We start from the raw sequence: 23,318 nt of genomic DNA on the forward strand, positions 1-23,318 counted from the left end.
GAATCAGATCAAACTGGTAAATAATACCTTTTTAACAGGCTTGGCAAGATGTCAAAGAAGCACCACTTTGGGCCAAAGTGTGAGTGCTAGCCGTCTCGCAGACAGTAATTCAGACAATGTGGCACAGCGGGTAGGAAGGGTAGGAACCGGGTGCAAGAGTCTGCTGGTTTGGGTCTCAGTCCTGCCTCATTCACCCTGGGCAACATGTCTACTCTTTTTAAACTTCAACTTCCCAGTCTGCAGTGTAGGAGTATAATGATAGGGAGAAGCTGCAAGGAGTAAATGAGATACTGACAGTGTGATACTGAACATGGTGACTGGCCTATAGTAAGTGCTTAATAATATAGGCATGTTGGAGTCCATGAGCGACACTTCAGGTATAATATGCCTGGTGCAGCCTGATTAAGGCTGTAAAGCTGACTTTGTGAACAGGAGCTATGACTTCTTTGGATGAAGAGTGAGGCAGAGCCCTGGATCTAAGAGGAAAGTTCATGTAACAGTATGAATAAACTGGAGAATAACTTGGCCCCATCTCCATGAATGAATTTTGTTTGTTTTGCTTTGGTGTTACTGGCATGATTAGTTTCAGCTCCTCATCAATGTACTTACCCCTTTAAACAATTTATATACATAAACATTTGATTCAGCTTAAAACAGAGTTCAAGATAATATCCTCTTAAAATATTTTACTGATAAAATTCACTGTAGATACAAACTATGTTTACTGAGATACCAATTTGCAATTTCCTTTGTCAGTAGGAAGAATAAAATAGCTTCAGTACAAACACACTGTTTGAAATAAAAATGTGTTTTGGGAAATAAGTTTTTAGTAGTTAAATAAATTGAAAACTACTGTACTTTGGGGGAAAATGCATGTTTAAAATTTGCCTAATGGGTTTTGGAAATGAAACAAGCCTAAGTCTGAACCTATACTAATAGATCAATTAGCTGTTGGTTGATGTCCAATTAGCTATTCTTGTAATTCACAAAATGTGTCAGCAGATGGCATATGTGAGCTTTAAATTTGTAAAGTTTCGCGTTAGCCTAAAGTACTGCAGGAATGGCAAGAATCAAGGCAAATATTTATTGGTGGCTTGTTTTTAACCTACAATCCTTAAAAAAGGAACTGGCATAAATTTTTAACTCTGAAAGTTCTTCCTATTTGCTTATTAGATTGCTTAACTGGCGGATTGTGCGCTGTGCTTACACTGAGGGAAAAAAAGAAGACATTGTATTTTATTGAATTTGCTAGATTTTATATTTCGCAAACTATAGCTATTGCTGAAAATACATAAAAATGAAGTAATTCAGATGTGTCTGTCTGTAAGTTAAGACACAACTGCTTTAACAACGTTTTGTTTTATTGGTAGTGAAACCATACCCCAGAGGATTAATGAGGTTGAAACTAGCAGTTTAAAGCTTGTTTTTTCAGAGAACTAATTTCCCCTAACAAGCTATTGTGTTTTTTCAGACCCTACTAACAAATTCATTAGCTGTCTCTGCAGAAACCTGGACCCAAGGTCAACTGATATGGCTCCTTACCTTGATGTAAGGAGTCCAAGTCCTCATCCAGTTGATAGCGGCTCTTGGCTCTTGGAGCATGCCCATAGTCCTTTCTCCTTGTCCTAAAACAATCTCCTGACATCAGGGGCTGAATCCTGCCTCCTTGCTGTCAAGTCTCCACCCAAAAGTGAACATGGGATATATGTTACATATATGTCTGCTCAGTGCACATACCCCATCTTTCTTCATGAATAGTCAGAAGTTTTCCTGCCCTTTTCATCAATATGTATGTAATCTCAATCCCCGTGATTATAAAAACCTCGCTCTTTTCCCCTTCAGGGGGGTGGATTTGAGACTTGTCCTCTGGTCTCCTGGTTTGGCTGCCTCTTGAATAAACCCTTTCCTTGCTACACACCTGATGTCTCAGTGACATTGCTGTGCATTGCTGTGCATCTATCAGGAAGGTGGATTTGGGTTTGGTTCCAGTGGCCCTGCCTGTCATCAGCATCACCTGATATGTGGTTGGAAATACAAATTCTTAGGCCTCACCTTAGGGTTACTGAATTAGAGCTCTGGGGATGTAGCTCAGTAATCTGTTTACCAGGCCCTACAGGTGATTGTAATACCTGCTGAAGTTTAAGAATCAGTGCCTTGAACAAAATTTGAATTATGGGAGAGACTCTGGACTGATCATTTTTATTCAGATATAATTGACATAAATGCAGTAATAATTAACAATGTAGTTGATTATTTCTTCCATGTGATTTAGTGTTCACACACAGTAAAGTTTGCAAAATAAGGAACATAAAATAGTACACAATTTGCATAGACTCAGAGACATAGAATGCTGCTGCTTAATTGTCACACATTTCCTATACTGAATGAAAATTTATGTTCCCTACTAGACTGTACTAAAAGGGATAAATTATGGTAAATTGTGTGTTGGAACTTACCTAAACTAACAAAATTAAGTCAAAATATGATTATTTCCAAGGAGTAGAGAACAATCTTCAGGAAGGAAGGAAAATAATTACCTATAAAGGGAATTTGTATTAACACGTGTGCATGTTCCGTGCTCTCTCAAGCATAGTTAATTTCCTGCAATTTTGTTACTGCAATAAGAGTCGCAACTATTTAGTTTAAAAACAAACAGGATTGCCTGGGTGGTTCGGTCGGTTAAGCAGCCCACTTTGGCTCAGGTCATGATCTCGTGGTTCACGAGTTTGAACCCAGCATGGAGCTATGTGCTGACAGTGCAGAGCCTGGAGCCTGCTTCAGATCTTGTGTTTCCGTCTCTCTCTGCCCTCCCCTGCTCCCACTCTGTCTCCCTCTCTCTTTCTCTCTCTCAAAATTAAATTAATTAATTAGTTACAAACATACACAGGCCACGTTTTCATTTGTAAATAAGAGAAGTTATGCAAAAATTGTTTATCACTGTGATAATTTTATTATAAATACTGTTTTGCCTCAATTACCTTCCTACCTGAAAATGTTTTTATTAATTTTTGCATTAATTCAGAATTTCTCAACGAACACATAAACTTCTGGTTCCCATGAAGAGGCAGTGTTTATTCAACTTCTGCAGTCTAAACGCAACCTGTCTTCTTGTCCATAAGGCATAAACACAATTTTTACAGTTTTAATAAATGGATTATTTGTAAATCACATTAGATTCTCATTCTCTAACAATGGAATTATTTGTGTCTTTCTCACTTGTGTGGTAACCACATACAATAATGTTCAAACATCCTCCCTGATCTTTATGCTTGGATTTTACCTCTTGGCTGTAGTTGAGATTCTCTGATTATTACCTAAGAATATGTATTATATTTGTGTATTATAATTCAATAGACAGATCTAGATATATACATATATAATTTAAAATATGGACTTTGATAAAAATCATACTAATTTTCAGCTCTACTTACCTGAGGTTGCAAGTATCTATCTAGGTATCAATTATTAACAGGAAGGCAACTACATACCATTTGGATGAAAGATTCTAGTTAAAAATGATTGGTTTAAACAGTAAAATGAGGATTATACTTTCTAGCTCCATCCATGTTGTTGCAAATAACAAGACTTCGTTCTTTTTTATGGCTGAATAATATCCCACTATATATATATGTATATATATGGTGTATGTGTGTGTATATATATATATATATATATTTCATATCTTCTTTATCCAATCATCTATTTTTTACAGATATTTATTTTTAGATATTTTTTTAGATATTTATTTATTCTTGAGAGAGAGATCACAAGCAGGGCAGGGGCAGAGAGAGAGGGAGACACTGTATGTGAAGCAGGCTTTAGGCTCTGAGCTGTCAGCACAGAGCCTGAAGTGGGGCTCATACTCGGGAACCGTGTGATCATGACCTGAGTGAAATCTGAGGCTTAGCTGCCTGAGCCACCAAGGCACCCTTATCCATTCATCTATTGATGCATACTTGGGTTGCTTCCATCATTTGGCTATTGTAAATAATACTTCTATAAACATGGGATTCATGTATCCCTTTGAATTAGTGTTTTTGTATTTTTTGGGTAAATACCCAATAGCACAATTAAATTAACTCCAAGATTCACACTGAAAGGGGCATTTCTGGCTGAGAAGGACCAGTGACTAATGAAAGCAACCCCTTGTGTCTCACTTGCCCTTGATTCCTGCTGTCATGCACCATATCAGCGCTAGAGTCACACCTACAGTGTTCCTTGAATGAAACCTCTTTTTCCAATTCTTTGGCACAAGGGAATAGGTTAAGCTAGAGATTTAAAAGAAGAAAAAGATACTGCAAGAAAAGAACATATCTTATATAGGGACGGCAAAATTTTGTTCAGGACAAAATTAATTTTCTCTGGAGCTTACTGACTTAATCCCCCGATGAAACTCAGGAAAGGAATAATCTTGCCTCAGTTTCTCACTTCTAGCTCCCTGCCTGTCTCCAACGATCTCATGCATTTTCCAACCTTTGTATATTCAAGGTATGGAGAGCTCACGTTTTCTGTTTACTTATCTGGGATCCTTCTTCTGAATTCCGTTTCCTACTGGAGCACATGTCTGTTTACCAGGTGACTAGCATTTTTGTTGAAGCCGCTTCTGTCACCACTAGCTGCTGCTGGCTGGATTTCACTAGCTGATTCAGAAGTAGGGAGTCCTGTTAAACAAACCTGGGTGCCTTGAGTAAAGCGAGTAGCTTTCGTAGTCAAACTTGACAACTACAGAGATAAGGTTTCAGGTCCGAGTGCAGGAACTAAAAACTGAAATCAAAGCACTGTCACAAAACCAGAAATTTGGATCTGAAATCAAAAGAAGCAGAACAAATAAAGGGCAGTGGATCCCAGGGATTGGAGTTGTGGTTTGTTTTATGGACTTAAGGGTGTACAAATTGCATTAGTTGGTTGAATAGCTTTAAGATTCATGGGTACAACCAGAAATGACCTTATCTTTCAGGTGAAATATAAATGTCTTACCGCTTTATCCATATTTCATATTAAATAAGTTATATTAATACGATAGAGGAATATTCACATTTAGAGACAATGTACATTATATAGCACTTGACCAAAGGCTACCTTTCACCTGCTGCCTACCATCCTTTCTTTTGATAGCAATAGGCTAATATCACAATGATTTACGATGACTTAAAAAATATCCTCCCCAACAGTTTTTTTTTATTATAAAAGAACTAGAGCCTTTTAAAATTAAATTAAATTTAAAAATGTATTTTGTCTCAGATTTGATGCAGAAGTTATTTTTTTTTTAATTTTTTTTTTAACGTTTATTCACTTTTGAGACAGAGAGAGACAGAGCATGAACGGGGAAGGGGCAGAGAGAGAGGGAGACACAGAATCGGAAGCAGGCTCCAGGCTCTGAGCCATCAGCCCAGAGCCCGACGCGGGGCTCGAACCCGCGGACCGCGAGATCGTGACCTGAGCTGAAGTCGGACGCTTAACCGACTGAGCCACCCAGGCACCCCTGATGCAGAAGTTGTTAATAAAATAAATAGAAAAGACACAGAAGTCCAGATCTCAAAAGACTTTTTAGATAGTATTGAGGGGGAGTGAACATCTAGACAGCATAGGGCCCTTAGGGTGTATTTATATGAATAAAACCTTCCTTGGCTGGTTTACAATTAGGGACAGAGCAAGGGATGATAGAACCCCCCACAAAGGAATCTGCCGCTTTTCTTTCCAGAGCAATGATCTTGGAGAGCCCAAGGGACATCTTCCAGTCCTCCATCGGGATGCCGTGAAATGGCATATGAGGACCTCTATCTTAGTGAGTAGGTGAGGACAAATATCTTGATTAATTAATACAAGGAGAAGTCATGAGTCCTGATTCCTTGAGGCTAATCAAACACTTGCACATTTGACAAGATCTTAGGATTTTCTGTGGGGCTTCAGACAACTTCTAGAGTCTCTCTGGCAATTTTCAGTAACAAATACATAATGGCTTTTGGGGTGGGGCTTGTAATGTATTGTGTGGCTAAGAGAGTAGAGCCCTTGGGTGTTAATGAAGAAAAAACTCTGAAATCAAAAGTCCCTAGTTGATGTGAAGGAAAGTAAAGATGGATCCTAGTTCTTAAAGATTTCCAGTTAAATGAAGGCTATATGCCTATAACTAGTTAATGTAGAAAATATCAAACTATTAAAATTTTAAACACATTTGTTCAGATCTATGGTTTGACTTTTTACAATATGTTCCTGTATATTTACATTCCTGGTAAAAAAACCTTTTGTATTCAGTAAATAATTTTCCTGGAAAAAAGAGGGAAAAAAACCCTTTTGTATAATTTTACTAGGCATCCACATTTCCAGAAATTTCTGAATTGGTTTCCTCTGCTCTGAGTAACTCACAACCTGTGATTTATGGTTTTGGAATAACTGAATTTCTTGGCTGTCATATACTTTGAATTAAAAAATATCACATATGTTTCCAGAAAATGATTTAAGGGAGACAAGAGTGAAGTGATGCCAAGTTCTGAAACTTTATTTGGAAACTGTGTTCTAACCAAATGGTACTTAAGATGCTCTCTCTGAATTTCTAGAATGTGTTTGCTAAATCATCTTTGAAAATGTAGCCTTGGACATACGGTTTCTGAACATGCCACTTTTGAGCTAAGTCAGTAAAAAAGTGGAGGGCAGCATATTTTTCTCACCTTCCCAAGCATAAGAAATGCAGAATTTTTCATTGACGCATGGTAATAGGCTGAATAAATTTCTTCAAAAATGGGAGTTACACATCTCATTTTACCTGTTAAACATAAAATATTTAGTTATTTAGTGGAATCTTTCATGAACAGATTTAAACATGAAATCTCTATAGCAACTTTTAGACTTTATAATGGGTTTGGCCTACTATATATGTGTGTGTGTGTGTGTGTGTGTGTGTGTATACTGTATATATACTGTATATATATATATATATATATACACACACATACGTACATACATATATAGTGTATATATATGGCAGTTTTTTTCAGTCCATGGATTTAACTGGTCCATCAACTTCAAATTCCATGGAGACTTTACTGATTCTTTTCACACATTTTATTGTAATGATAATTGGCTGACCGAGGGTTGGGGACAGTTCCCCTCTGTGTGCTTTTGATTAGCATTGTCCAATAGAACTTTCTGAGAAATATTCTACAATTGTTGTTCATATGTGGCTATTCAAGCACTTTGAATGTGGTTACTTCAACTGAGAAACTGAACATTTAATTTTGTTTTGATTAATTTATACATATATTTAATCACACGTGCTTAGATTAGTGGCTACTCTATTAGATAATATAGGTAGACCTTAGAACAGTGAACTTATGATTCTGAGCAATTCAAGTCTACATTTGTAAGTAGCATTAACATTGGCTGCTCTGGATTGTATTAAAGGGTTTTCCTCACTGGTTCTAAATTAGGGGGCAATATTACCTGCCAAAGAGGCGAAAATTTGTTAGGACATTTTTGGTTATTACAGCTGGGGTATCCTCTTGACATTTAGTGGATGGGGACCAGAGATGCTTAATGACCTGAAATGCAAAGGACAGTCTGTACAATGAATTACTGTCTACCCCAAATGCCAGTAGCAACCTTTTGACAGACACAGGTCAGCAGAGTTCTCTGAATATTGTGGTTTCATTTGTGAGATCCCCTACAACTTCAGTCCTATTTATAGCTAAATCTGTCTCTTACAATGTGTATCTTATTAACTCCTGCCTCCTCCAGACCTCACTTTCTATGTGCATCTTGTCCTGTATCTTCAACCACTCCCTCTCTATACTTCAACAGACTTCAGTGTCTCCTATCTCATAAAATAGCTTTTCTGAATACCGTATCCACTACTGGGACTCTTGCTGCCTCTTCGTGCACAGCACCCTGTCCCCTGCCAATCTCAGAACCTATTGGGAGAAACTACTTTTTCATGATGAAAAGAAAGTTCACACCATATGTAGTTTCAAAGCACACCATTTTATTACATAGACATATCCATAGAGTCATCATACCATGTTCCACTTCTAAACGATTGTATATATATGTGTGTATGTGTGTTTATACATATATGCACATATATGTTTAAAATTTTCCAGAGTCCACTTTTATTCTTTTACGCTTCTAATAACTGCATCTTTTTGTAGCTAGTCTCTATAGCACACCACCACACTAGTTTCACATATTTTTTTCCTAACTTACTTTCTCCCAAGGGTAGGCTCATACTAAAACTGTAATGCAGTCACTTAAAATGTTCTAGTTCATAGCTCAATTTATTGTGAAAATTAAATTTTCAGCTACTTGAACAATGTCTTCCTAACTTCCCCTGTTTAATTCAGAAAGAATCGCTATAAATCACAAATAAATCCCTCTAAATAACTGAGCCCTGAAAATACTGGGTTAAAATAACTACATTTAAAGACATATCTATACTTGGTTATATACACTGTAGACTATGTGGATAATTGTAATGATAGCATCTCTTCGTAACTCTATATCAAAGCAATGAGATGCTTACTTTTGTCCTTTGATGGGTGATTTCATAGATTATTTCAAAAGGCATTAAAACATCTTACTGATGTATTATAACTCTGTATTATACAAACACGTCTACAAAGAAATGCCACCTAAAATTAGAGTCAGTGGTTATTCCCTCAGTACAAAACTACATCCTTGTGTAAATTCAGTAGAGCCAGATATATACAAAATATCTGCATTGTATAGTTTATATTTTCAGTGACAATGATTATGCCTGTTTGTGGCATCAATAGAACAGTGATAATGTTGATTTACTATTGAGGTTGCATTTATGGGCAACTTTTGTAATGTGCTGGATAAAGAAGTTATTCATATGAGTTAGAAGACTTCAAACACTACACCAACCATAGTTCAGTTATTTCTTTTGATTATATACAGCCAGAATTTTCTTATGAGTTGACTTAAATGGGGCAGGTGATGATCATGTTGCTCTAAAACTAAAATACCTTCAGATTTCCATTAACTGGAATTATTATTTTGTTATAATTAAAACCCATATTTTGTTTCTAAATTATAACATGTTCTCATCCTGAACATTAAAGGTTGAATTTACCTATGGCTCAATAAGTAACTCATAAAAATGACTTGAAAACTGACTAGCTTTGGGGAAAAAATAAAAGTATACAATACAGTGAGAATTACATATTTTAAAATATTACATTTTTAAAATCTATTACCAGAGGTTTTATTCTCATAAATATGTCAAAGACTATGCTATTTTCTTGCCTATTCATTTTATCATAGATTTCTATTTTAACATTCCATTATGGAAGATTTAAATCTAGCTATATAAATGTAGGCCTATTTCCTTTTACAAAGAACTCTTTCAGGTTCTTTGAATAAATGTATTTTTAAAAATGGTTTGTATTGTTTCATGTAAATTATAAAGTTAAAAAAAACTAAATTAAGTTCTACCAAAGCTAATTATAACTTTACCATTTGGGCATACATCATCAGGGCTGTAAAGTGTTGAAATAGAAGTATCATGAATAATCACAAGTCATTATGTTTATATTTATAAGGTGGAAGTATGTGATTTAAAGTTGTTATGTTTATAAATCAGTATTGATCATTGTTATTACATAAATACCCTAAAAGTAAAATAGCCAAATAAGTAATCTATCTTTATACTACCCTATTCAGATATCTCAACTCCATAAATGTCAGTCACAATGAAATTTACACACAGCAGACATAATAAAAAGAATAAAAATGAACAAATTTAGTAGAAATCAAATGTGTGATTTTGTGGGCATATAAAAGCCTTGAAAAATTGCTTTCCCATATCTTTGGGGATAGAATCTTGATAATATCCCAACAGTATTATAATTTCTTTTTGACTACCTATTTACATTCATGAGTGCTATAAATATATGCTGTATATATTTTCTATATTTACAGTATATGTACACACACACACACTTTATTTTATTCTTAGGCTCATTCATGAACATGCAGATCAATCTGCACAGTATAATGAAAGCATATTTATTTTCCTTAAATGATGTTCATTTATAATTTTTCACTCTTGTGCAAAAATGCAAAAATATCATACAGATTAGCATTGTCTCTCTCTAAAAAAATTCTTGTTTATGTTTTTGTTTTTTTATCATTTACAAATAAATTATGAAATATAGTTCATTCACAAATTGGAAATAATTATGTTTTTACAACAAGGCATTGCTGAGGTTTTGAATTGTGGTATTCTTTGAAGCCATTGTCTTTCAAAACAAAGACATCAGTAGGTTATTGTTACTTCTTGATATTTGTACTTTCGATTATTTTTATGAAATATATCATTACAAATCTAACACTCATGCTAGTCAAATAGTGGTTTTGTAGAATATGAATCTGCTTATTCCTCTTTTTTTTTTTTTCCTGAAAAGTCTTTAGAACAATCTGGGAATTCTGCTAAAATTACTGCATTACTGAAGGCTTCACCCAATAAAAAAGCTGAAGAAATAAATGAGGCAAAACTGTGGGAGAATAATTACAGTGGGTGCTCAAGAGAGATAACAGCAAATGCAAGAACTGTTTTAATTTTATCTCCTAGTCCTTTGGTATTTCCTTCCCTCATGAAAATCCTAAAAAATGTTCAGTTCTTTAAAACATTGATTATACTCTTCCATTAAATATCAGTTGTGGTCCTCCATTGCTCATGTTGTCTGTCATTTCCTGTTAGAAAAAATAAGATGAATTAGTTAAAGTTTACTTCCAGAGTAAGGTACTGATTTGGTTAATGAATTTCCAAAACAAATTTCAAGCCACTGAACAACTTGTTGAGTTTTGGGGAAGGACAAGGATTGATATTGTTTTTGCATTTGAGAAAATGAAATTTCATGGCATCTTGGAGCGCATGAAAATGCTGAAATGATAGTCTGTTAGACCAAAGTCTTCTACACACAAAAACAGTTTAATCTGTCCCCAGTGCCCTGAGTCTCTCCTTTTGTTCCTCAACTTTATTTTGGAAATACCTCACCTAGAAACTAGATGATTAAGCCTATGCACATTGCATATTGCATAGGCTTCTCTGCTGAGCATATCAACAAAGTGCCAACATATTCTAGGGGTTACCTTATTCTATAGAAAAATGGGTGGCCTTTTAGGCCCACAAGGCGATCATTGCTTATATGTAATGGTGGGTTACTAATAAATCACAATAACTGGTTTTCATGACACTATCAATGCTACAGTGAAAAAAAAACAACCAACCAAACAGTAAAACCTCAACATGTTTTTTAAGGGATCAATTACTAAGATGTTAATAAGGAAAACTACATGGAAGGCAAATGAAATTTAGATATAAAGGATGAACTAACATAAGTTCCATTTGCAATTTTAGAAAATGTTAATTTAAAAAAAATTTAGATGTTTTGAATTCATGTTTCTTGAACAGAAAAACCTTCCCTAAACATTAAAGAAATATGAGGAGATATGAAGCCATTCCCATTTATAATATAAGTACACCATATTATAAAGAATATTTAGGCAAAAAATATCTAAAAGAATTTTACACTTGAACAAGCCTATTTGCAAAATATATAGTAAATAAAATTCAAATCAAAATTATTTGCTCATTTATCTCAAGCCCATCAGTTTATATCTAATTGCTATTTGGGCGAATTGAAATTCACCATTTAAATTCACCTTTTAAGTACATTAAAAGTTAATATACTTGCTTTTGTAAACTTTAGAAATTCTTCCAGGGGCGCCTGGGTGGCGCAGTCGGTTAAGCGTCCGACTTCAGCCAGGTCACGATCTCGCGGTCCGTGAGTTCGAGCCCCGCGTCAGGCTCTGGGCTGATAGCTCGGAGCCTGGAGCCTGTTTCTGATTCTGTGTCTCCCTCTCTCTCTGCCCCTCCCCCGTTCATGCTCTGTCTCTCTCTGTCCCAAAAATAAATAAAAAAAAAAAAAAAAAAAAAAAAAAGAAATTCTTCCAAATATTTATTTGAAAAGTAAAAAGGTATCCATGCCTTATTCTGAATCTCTTCTCTTTGAAAATTCAATATAGGAGATGAAATAGAATAAAGATTCATGCTTCTTGTATTGGGTGGTTTGGAAAGTTACTTAGGAGGATCCAGGAAGGACCGGAAGGTAGGAATTGACCTGGTTTTTAGAACTTTGCTTTTGAAAATTTTGTTGTCTTTTAAAGATTTGGTAGAGTTCCTTCCAAGAAAATTCTGAGAAAGGAGACAATATGCATTGGAGACTTAACCTCTTCTTACATCAAGATTTGTGTCTCTTTGCAAAGTGCCTGGCTCCTTCCAGGCCCTAGGGAGTTGTCTTATACCTGGGTATCCAATATGCCTCCTCAGTAAGGTGTCAGGGAATTACAAGGTAATAAGCCTAGAAACTCAAACTCTTTGGAGGTAAAGACTGAGGGAAAGTGAAGGTCCTTTGGTGCCAGCAACCTGCTTTGGTGGCCTGGCGATGGTTCAGTCTATCTGAGTGGTTGGCTTTGCTAGATGTGTACATGGTACAAGTAAGTGTGGAAATGCGGTGGAATTGTTGCCCTGAGGTTAAGTTTATAGATAAGAAGCCTGATTTGAGGCTTCATTCATGAACTCACTGTGGGTGGCGAGATAAGATAGAAATGATTCTTCAAAAATGATCTGTAACAGAATTTACTCATTCAGCTTTCTCTATTCCTTCTATTAGTACAAAAACAATTTCCTAATGAATTTATAGAAGTAAGATTCTTAGGTACTTGTTCTCTTAAAGTGAATTTGCATTCAAAAAGTTGCTTCAGGGGCGCCTAAGTCAGTTAAAGGGCCAAATCCTGGTTTTGGTTCAGGTCATGATCTCATGGTTTGTGAGATCAAGTGCTGTGTCAGACTCCATGCTGACAGCACAGAGCCTGCTTGAAATTCTCTCTCTCCCACTCTCTCTGCCCCTCCCCTGCTCAGGTATGCACATTCTCTCTCTAAAAATAAATCAAATTTAAAAAAAATTGGCTTAAAACCCATAAAAATTAATCTAATGTATAATATTTTATTTCAGGGTGAAGAAAAAATCCAGTGTTTAAAAATCTTACAAAAGAAAGGAGTTTTTTCTAACTAAATTCATACTAGTATGGACAAAGTAAAATCACTGATAAGAGAATACAGCATAAATTAGGTTTTAAATGTATTAGCATCTTCAGTTTATTTGCAAATAGGCATGTCCAACTTAACACAAAGAATATACTCTAAATTTGGGCAGGATCAAATGGGACTATTTGCAAATGGATAAACTTTCTGCAATGGGGCCAAAGTATCTGTGTAGCTTTCTACATTTCCAATTATATTGCTTAATCAAGGCAAGAATGGTGGGTGACTAAGTTATTTTTAGCAACCAAAAATACAGGAAATAAATTTGAAATGTATCACATCAGATAATTTTATGAAAAGATGGCTTTCATATAGCATTTTTACTATATTAGTGTCAAACTTAGGTTACCTGCTCATGTAGTTTTGGCACAAGGGAGATATAGTTTGTCTTTATCAGAGTCACCTATTATTAAAAACAAAACTCTGGTCTGTGAATGATGGTATTGAGTCAGAATCATGATGTAGCAGAAAATAAAGAAGTCATGAATCATCCAAACAGAAATGTGTTTGGATGCTTATAGGAGGCTGAATATTTTAAATATTCAACCAAGTTTCAAGCTGCAAGACTCTGCCATGTAGGTTCATGTTGCGTCCTCAAAGTAGTTCTCATGAAAGCAATACTTTGAGGAACAACAGACATTACAGCAGACTGATCTGCTGACATCATGGCTTCCTAGAAGAGGCGTTGCTTCCTGCAGTGACATTACAACATGGTAACTCCCTAAAAATCAGCGTACCTTGTAGGTAACTCTGGTGTCGGGGGCACCACCGGGCAGCTGGGCAAGTCGGTTATTTCAATAGCCCTCAATCTCTAATATAAATATAACAATCATATAATAAATATTGCACATATACACAAAACAAACTAAAGCACACTAGTATACAAATAGAGAACAAAAGAGCCACTATGCAAATATATAATGATAATCTATTTTTAACAACCCATTTCTTTAAATTACCAGTCCTGCTATTTGTACTATAAAATTCTTTTCAAGAACATGTGTACATCTGTTTAAAATTGCTTTTTCCACGGAATTTAAGAATTTAATTTAAGAATGAATATCCAATATCTACTCCCCTTATTTGAATGTATCGACTGCATACAAAATGGAAATGCATAAAACTATAGAACAAATATTTTTTTTTCTTCAAGATAACATTATAAAGGAATATGCAGTAGTAACTCTTGCTACTCTTTCTTCTATCCTGTGATCATGCAGTTTTATTTCCATGATACCAAGTGAAATATGATGTGGCCATTATCTTAGCAAGTTTATTTTATAGATCTTTTATCTTTTCCTTCAGAGGTCGAGTAACAGGAACTGAATTAAGAAATATGTGCAAAATGTAACAGAAACACAGACAGCTCACTATTTGTGCTTTAAGCAGTAAGTGTTGTTTCCGGTATAAATGGGTTTCATGAAACAATTATGCAAGAATATTACTTAAAATACAGGCAAAGCTACCCAAATATGCATGAAGTTTAGATGAGAATTTAGTGAAGCTTTATGTGGATTGTAATATGGGCACTGATAGGCAAGGCTTTTTGTGGCCTTATTAAAAGGTCCTTTTATGCTCGAAAATCTAATTTACATAATTAAATGCATCTACTTACAAGCACAAGAGGTGAGCTAGAAAGGGGAATTCATCAGATTTCTGAAACTGGCATTATTGAGTTGCAAGTGTATTTAGTTTATGTGCTTTTCCTCAGTACAATACATACAAATCCATATTTATAAGGCATTCAATATTTTATGAAATGCTATTTTAGGAATGGTGTTTTTATATAGATAGCTATGAGATTGAAAATAGGTGTACCCAAAATAGCAGAGAAAAAAATAATAAAAATTTTCTACTCCTAGTCCAATAGGGCCAAACTTTTATAAAATCCCAATTCCTCAAATTCTCATCTAAGCTGCAAATTGGTTCACCAAGGTTTGACGACAGTCTTCATCCCACGCTCGCAGTGAGCAGAAAAGGTACAAAACTCACTTTCTCGGCCATTTCATGAGAGTGGTGCAGCGAATGCTCCCTTTCAGAGAACATCCTCCTCTGCTCGTAGCTGGCTAGTCGACACGTGAGCCAGGAAGACAGGGTGCAGCCACCAATCCCAATGCACGCGAGAGACATGGAGGCGAGATGCAGAGGATAGAGGGAAGAGGTCTTCTTCGTCACTGCCCGCAGGAACTGAAAGTTCAGGATGCCCCCAATGAGTCCACAGATGCAGCAGGCAGAAAAAAGGATCATCTGATAGGAAGAAGGAAGAGAGTGTCAAAGATGAGGAAGCAAAGCCAACCTAACACAGCGCCCCATCCTGCCGCACCTCCCGGAAGACTGAGCTACAATAAAGTGCTTTGGGTCTTAGAGGACGAGAGCCATAGTTTCACCAAGTTCCCATGCAACCCAACTCAGGGAAGAGAGTGCAGACCAGTGTTTCAGAATTAATAGCTGACTGTGTAAAGGCCGGGGATACATCTTTTTGAAAACCCTGAAGTAAGCAAAATTTGTCTTCAAGGTAGATTCGGATTTAAATATTTACTATCTATCATGTGCTAGGAACTTGAGCAGATATCATCTCAATTAACCCACCCAGCAAACCTCTGAGCGAAATCGTGATATATACTTAGGAAAATGGTGAACAGGCAAAACTCAAGGTTAGGTAGGGACTGAATCCAGATTTTCTGACTCTAAATCCAGTTTCACTATGTTAATCCCCCTAAAATATCCAAATATCTTCTCATTGAATTGTCATTAGTTCCAACAAACTTCAAATGTTTATACTGCTCTAGCTAAGTGAGCTTAGAGAATACAGTTAACCTGTTTTCTTCATTTATACGAGTTTTATCATGTATCTGTTTCCCCCATAGGATAGGTTAGGGACTCCCTGTGAACTGGTCCTTTATACTACAAATCTTTTTTAAATCTGTGGCACCACAATGAAGAATACACAATATACATTCCAAAAATACTATCTGGTTGTTTTGGGGAAACACAGGATGTGGCTTTACTTTTGATCTCATTATTGGTTTGATTTGGGTCTCTATAAAGAGAGCTGGTGGGGGTGGATGGTATTCAACCTAAATGTTACATAAATATGTAACTGAATATTGAATATTCCAAAAGCTTCAACGTGGGTTTTTTTTTTTTTTTTTTTTTTTGTATTTGTATTCTCTAAGTTCCCCTATGGGCTTCCTTTATACTTTAGCGTGTGATACTAATATAATTATCTAAACTTATTTCCATTTTTGTCCAGAACACGGTCTCTACTCCAGTTGCCTCTCTTGCCAATCATATAGCTTGTTCATTCCCGCCTCAGTGGTATTTCCCATTTCCTGGAAATTAGTTTGCTTTTTTCTTGGATTGCTAGATGGAAGAATCAAATCTAGCCTTACTTTCTTCAGAAAGCCTTCCTGGATTTACTGACTTCCTTTGGCATAATTCCATAGGACAAACAATTATTTAACTTAATTTAGCATTTAATTTTACATTATTAGGAATCGTTTGCTGTTGACAATTAGTTGACTTTAGCGAGCATTTATTGAGTACCTGGCATCTGTTAGGCCCTGAGTGAGGCAGCTGTTGGCATTACAAAAAATAATAGCTCATAGTTGTTGTCCTTGAGTACACAGCAGTCTTGTGTGAGAGAAGATCCAACATTTCAACATGGCATAGCAGATATTAAGAAAGAGGGATGAATTGGTTGCCCTTAGAGTAGGGTGGAGGAGAATTTAGCATAACCAAGGGTTTCAGACAAGGCTTCCTGATAACATGTCATCTAAACTAAGTGCATGCCACTCCCGGAAAAGGGTAAGACCATGGATGTATGAAATAGCATAATGAAATAGGATGGTGGGCAGAAAGAATACCAAGTAGTTCGTTTTGTTTCTCTCACTTAATTCAGCATCCTAATTGTGTCCGTCTCACAGTATTTATTACCAAGCCTAAAAATCCAATGATGGGTGACTGTATCTTTTTATAGTTAATTAAATATAATACTGAATATCAATTACCAAATAACTGAATCATCCAAAGTGGGAACCTGTAGCTCCTAGTTTCACATAGAATCAATATACTACCTTTTAAAGGATATTCAGATGGCATGCAGTTTCTTGGGAAATACTTTGGTGTTTACATATTCTCAGAAAACATGGAAAGATGTGACATTCTAGCCTTCAAATGATGAACTACTATTAATTAAGAAAGTTAATGACAAATTATTTGGCTATCATAAGAACACAATGTATCTCTCCTAATATTATTCTTATTCATTCTTTAAAGTCTTGCTACTTCATTTAACATACGCAAACAGAACATTCTCACCTAGGTATTAAAATGTTAAAATCTATACCCACATTTAAAACCATATACGAGGTTTGAATTTCACCAGACTACAGAATTTAGACTCTAGAGATACTTGGAGTGGAGAAATTACCATGCACTTTGAAGGGTGAGAATCCTTGATAGCTAAATGTCATCAATGGGAATATCATAGGGTAAAAGAAGTTAAAGTGAATGGTAGTTTCTAAAAAGTTTAGCACTTATGATTTGTTTCTTTTATAACTCTTAAGAGAAGTAGAAAGACAGAAAAAAGACACTAGTGCCTTTAAAAAAATTTCTTCCCTCCCCTTCTCCTATGACTGAATATTTGTGTCCCTCTAAATACAAATGTTGAAGCCTAAACCCCAATACTATGGTATTTGCAGATGGGATTTTTGGAAGACAGTTAGGTCAGGAGAATAGAGCCCTCATAAATGGGGTCAGTGCCTTTATAAGAGAGACTTTTAGAGAGCTCTCTTTTTCCTTCTGCCACATGAGATCACAGTCAAAAATTTGCAACCTGGAAGAGAACCCTACCAGAACCCAACTACACAGGGACCCTAATCGAGGTCCAGCCTCCAGCACTGTGCGAAATGAATTTCTCTTGTTGATAAGCCACCCAGTATATCCTTCTTTGTTAATAGCCCAAATGGATGAAGACATCTCCCCTGCCTTCCCTTACCCCTCTTCCTTTTCTCCTTCTCTGCCTCTCCCTGTTTTCCCCTCCCTCTCATTCTTTCCTTGCCTTTCCTCCCTCCCTCCCTCCCTCCCTCCCTCCCTCCCTCCCTCCCTTCCTTCCTTCCTTCCTTCCTCTCTTTCCCTCTCTCTCCCTCTCTCTTCCTTCTAAGTTCTAAGAAATTGTTCTTATATGGCTATAAAGACAGTAGTAAAATAAAAGCATACAAAGAATGAAGGCCAAGTCTAAAAAGTGATGGAAGAATCATAGATGAAAATTAAGAGCCTCCAAAAATTTGTATGTAAAGGTTTCCCTTTATATGATTTAAAAAAATTATACCTCGTATGTCTAAAGCAATGGGTGCTTCGTTTTTTTTTTGTCACAGTAGATATTTTCACAAAAAAAGATATGATTGAAAAAGTAGTTAAACAAAAATAGCTGTAATACTCCTATCCCTGTCCTCCTCAGATAACTGGCCTCCCCCTGGAAAACTCTTTTTAGACTCAAAGCCTGCTTTGTAAGGTCCAAGCATAGTATTAATTTTTCCAACTTAGAAAGGTCTATGATCTTTCCTATTGCACATGATAAAATAAACAACACTGTTTCTTTCTTTTGAACTCTCAAAAAACATCATGGAGGGATGTGGGGAATCCACACTTCAGCTATAGAAATTGTACTCCAGCCATTATCAGAGTTAACTGGGTGAATGTCTTACAACCCGGAAAGTCGTGATAGTACCGTAAAACATCTGAAAACACTTACAATTACATTCACAGTAATAAAATAAAATTAAATAAAAAAATCATTGGGAATTAACTGTAACTATAACAACACAGCTGTTTTGCTGCATTGCAAAATTAACTTCACAGTCAAAGCCAGTAATCTGTAGGCCCAGTTCCACATTTAAACAGTTAAATTTCCCATGAACTCAAGCCATGTCTTTTTTAGCTTACTGAAGAATTCATGTGTGTCTGGGAGTCTATAAACTGGAAAAGTGGAGATTGTCAACCACAGCAGTCATTATGGGTTGCATATTCATGCATTTAAAGAGTATATCAAAGCTTTTCTTTCTTTTTCTTTTGTCATAGTCTGTAATAATCTTGATGGGTTTTGTTTTGTTTTTTGTTGTCGGGTTTTTTTGTTTTTTTTTTTTTTTTTTTTTGCAAATGAAAAAGCCAGTATTTATTTGTCAGTCTTCTTTTCATCCTAAATGAGTAACATTCACTATGTGAAAGTTGGCTTCTCATCATTTCCATTTTTGGGTTCCAACATTTCAAATACGTCAATGCACAATACAAACAAGGCAGAAACTTACGACAAGTCCAGATTTTTTTTTGGCGCACAATATTCCACATATGCCACAAAGAAGAAACTGAAAAGGAAAAGAATAACAATTATTCCACATTCAAAGATAAGAAGACCTCTAGTTTTTAGCTTATAGCTCACTCATGACACTTGTCCCAGGGAAGCTTGAAAATGTTATATTCCCATCAAAAGCTGGAAAGAAAAATGCCTCGTTCTAGAATAGTAAGAGATAAAAATGCAAACTTTAATGAAAATTTGTTCTTTGTAAGGTTGATATAAGTAATTGTGGGACTTGAGCAAACCAGAATCAGTTTTACACTAGGCAAAATTAGGAAGTAAATAAATTGAGGGTTTTGTTATTCCTGTTTTCTTTCACTGCCTTCTTATCCCTTTCTATTTTCTCAGGGAGAGAAGTGGTATGATACATTCATTCATAATAGATTTCTAAGCAATTAGAAATCAATGAGCTTTACTACAGGTAGTGAATCTCACACAAACAAAAAATAAGGCATCAGACAGGGAGATGTTTTTCTTTAGAGACATTCTTTGTATCTCTCAAACTATGTCAGTAAAATGGTAACTTCCTTCCTCATTCTATCAGAAACACTGTCCTTGTGGGTATGTTGGAAGAACTCAAGGAGAATATTGGTGGCATGTAATTTCTTGTAAATGAGCATATTGGTGACATAATTGCTTTGCAAAAGCAGCTGCATGAAATCGTCTACCAGCGACACACTATTAGATATTTTGGTTATTGGAAACCAGCAAATCGTTTAAATTGTTTAAAAATATTTAGAGCCATTTCAAGGTACATTTATGCATACATCTGGCTAGAAGAAAACCATATAAATAAAATAATACATTCATTAATAAATAATAAGCCTGCTAAGGGCTTTCAGACTAGCAAAGAAAGCTTTGAATGCTGTTAAGGTTTTCCTTCTGATTTTCTTTTACATTTTTCTATCTCAAGCCTGAACTAATAACCTAAGTGGTTTTAAATGAGTGTTTCACACAGGGGTAGATTATTAAATGTACACATAAAGTATTCTACTAATTATCTGAAATCAATCATATGCTTGTGAGAAACACCAACAAAATTTGATAAAGAAATAATGAGTAAGGGAAGTTTCCCTTTTCAGGGAACTTTCTATATAGGGGAACAAAATGATTATAAAGCAGGCAATGATGCAGCAAGACAGATCAGGGAACACAAGGATATGCTATAATTTGCTTCTTATATAGATTATCTTTCAAATTAATGGGAAAAAGATCAAGATCCAATGGGATTGGGATAGTTCATTAACTGTCCTTAACATCATACACCAAAATTTCTAGGAAATGGTTTGAATATTTAAGTGTATAAAAAAAGTATAGTAACATTTAACAAAGTTAAGTATTTATATAATTTTGGAGGAGAGGGAATGATTCACTAAACATAACAGCAAAGTCACAGACAAAAAGGGAAAATACTTATAAATATTAATACATAAAATTATATTTTTGATAGTAAAAAAATAACATATCTCTCAAAGGCATAAAACAGATTGGGATTATATTTAGAAAGCATATGAAAGACAAAGGGTTAATATACTATATAAATTGAGCTAATAAAATAATTTTAATACCATCAAATCATGAGAAGATAAAAGCTCAGAACTTCATAAAACTTAAATACTTGTATACTTTTCAGAAATTTTAAAAAGCTACTTTTGAGTAACCATTTGTCACCCCCCTTTGTGTCCTGGGTCTAGATGAACTTGTCCTCATGTGGACTCTTTCTAAGTGATGACCCCATCTCACGTCTATCAAGGCTGGCTCAAGCCATTCCAGATTTGGACTAGTTCTGTACCTCTCAGTGCTTCCAAGCTTCAGGTCAAAGCCTCAACATGCCCTTTTCCTTGCTTGCCTGACTAACCCATTACTCACCCTGAAAGTCCATTCACCCAGAACTCATTCTTGAAATAATTTGAAAGCAGTGGAGTTTTGTGTTCCTTGGATCTCTTCTGAAATCTGTAAACATTGCCATTATTTATTCACAGCCAAGCCTGAGGGGACCTCAGGAGCTTAGGCAGAGCTCTCCATCCCAGCAACTTGGTTAGAAGATCTGGGTGGCACGAGTGCCTGGGTGGTTCAGTGGGTTAAGTGTCAGACTTCGGCTCCGGTCCTGATCTCACAGTTCCTGAGTTTGAGCCCCGCATCAAGGTCTGTGCTGACAGCTCAGAGCCTGGAGCCTGCTTTGGATTCTGTGTCTCCCTTTCTCTCTGCCCCTCCCACATTCACAATTGGTCTATCTCTTTCTATCTCAAAAATAAAACATTAAAAAAATTTTTTTAAAGAGGATCCAGGTGGCAATAAAATCGCTTCCTTCTATCATCCACTAAGAAAAGGAAGTTCAGGGCTGGGGAGGGGAAAGGTAGAGTTATGAGGTGAGCCAAACAATATTTTCCACTCTCAATCAGGGGTGGAGTGTAAATACTTCTCAATAGTCACATCTGTCAGGGTATCCAAAATTCACATTCCCTGGAGGAAACCTGGAATCTGAGGAAAAAAACTAACCCATGTAATGGGCAGTATATAAAAATCATGGAATTTCTGAGGAGGATTTAAAGGATTTTAGCTGAAATTTAGCCATCACAGTTTATAAAGAAGTATAAAGGAAGCACAAAAAAAGCAGTATATGATCTTTTATTTCACTGGCTATCTAAACCCCAAGTCAGAGCACTGGAAAGGATCTTAGAAGATGACTTAATTCAGCCCTTGCAGTTTGCATGTCGGGGAAGTAGAGGTCTAGACGGGCTTAGCAACTTGCTCAATGTCACTCATCAAGGTCACAAATCACACATGTAATATTCTTACTTCTTTAAGTTAATTTCTAAAAATGGAATGGAATGCTTTTCAAAAGGATTTTTCAGTGCTAGTACAGTGTACATTATGTCCAACCAGAAGTGTTCAATGAACATCTGGTCATCTATAATGCTTGTTTCCCCCTGCCATGGTTAATTTTTGGTGTAATAAAAATGATCGCAAGATGAATCAATTGTATTACAGTCCAAAGTTAAGTGTACCTTATTATACAGAGAATTTGTTATTTTTCAAAATACTGTTTGTGCTCAATAGAACTTTATTAAGAATGCAAAGCACTTGCCCGACATGAAACAAGTGAAAAAACAGTTTTATTAAAAAAAGTAAAAATGATGGCTGGAAACATATCTAAATTAGATATGAAATTTTACATGAGAAAATATAATTTTATTTCTGAGAAGATGGGCTGTTTAAATCCAGAGAGAATCATTTGCTTTGCTCTTACTATGAAGTTACATAAATGAAGTGATCTACTGATAGGAAGTGCCACTATGTAATGAAACCAGTTAGCCCTCCAAAGGGAATTCATTTGATTCCAATTTAGATTACATTTAATAGATAACTAGAGTTGTGACTCACTGTAGGATAAAATGGAGCAATTATGGAAATAGCATCCTATATTTTGAGTGGACTTTCTTAATGGAATGCCCATGGAGGCTTGTGCTTTTGCTTAAGATGTGGAAAGAACAACGATGCCATTTCCACTTAAACAATAAGAGAAAGCAGAAAAACTATAGATTGATAACTTTGAAAGCCCATCAGAATGTCGAGGTCCAGGACAGTGGAATAACTGCAATTAAAGAGGAAGAAGGCCCTCGAAGAAAACTCTGGATACACAAACTGTGCCATTTGTTACAGAGATAGGAGGAGGGGACATGGATTGTCACGTAAGTAGGTGTGGGGAGAGGGAGGTTGGTGGCGCCAAGTTCTGTTCTGTCCTTAGGCCTTCTTTCTTATGAAGCAAATGCTTTAAGCCCCTGGCAAAGGGGTAGCAAAGCCTATCATTTCCAGGGTATATGCAAATGTGGATGGCAACTG

At 35.8% G+C, this 23,318-nt stretch overlaps 1 protein-coding gene across 5 annotated transcripts in view; it reads right to left on the bottom strand.

The window, feature by feature from the left end:
* Positions 1-7,955: 7,955 nt before the first annotated feature.
* TMEM196 (transmembrane protein 196) overlaps positions 7,956-23,318 on the bottom strand; it is a 52,992-nt gene continuing 37,629 nt past the window's right edge. For 3 of the 5 annotated variants that reach the window (XM_019825584.3, XM_019825583.3, XM_045052458.1), the window contains exons 2-5: positions 19,429-19,485; positions 15,113-15,367; positions 13,858-13,931; positions 7,956-10,707 (exon numbers count right to left, since the gene is read on the bottom strand). In XM_019825584.3, the coding sequence (XP_019681143.1) occupies positions 10,701-10,707; positions 13,858-13,931; positions 15,113-15,367; positions 19,429-19,485 (393 nt within the window). In that variant the 3' untranslated portion in view covers positions 7,956-10,700. The remainder of the gene's footprint in view (positions 10,708-13,857; positions 13,932-15,112; positions 15,368-19,428; positions 19,486-23,318) is intronic. The other 2 variants (XM_003982832.5, XM_019825585.3) reach the window with 1 other exon arrangement.

Source organism: Felis catus, chromosome A2 (genome assembly GCF_018350175.1).
Source record: "Felis catus isolate Fca126 chromosome A2, F.catus_Fca126_mat1.0, whole genome shotgun sequence".
Lineage (NCBI taxonomy): Eukaryota > Metazoa > Chordata > Mammalia > Carnivora > Felidae > Felis > Felis catus.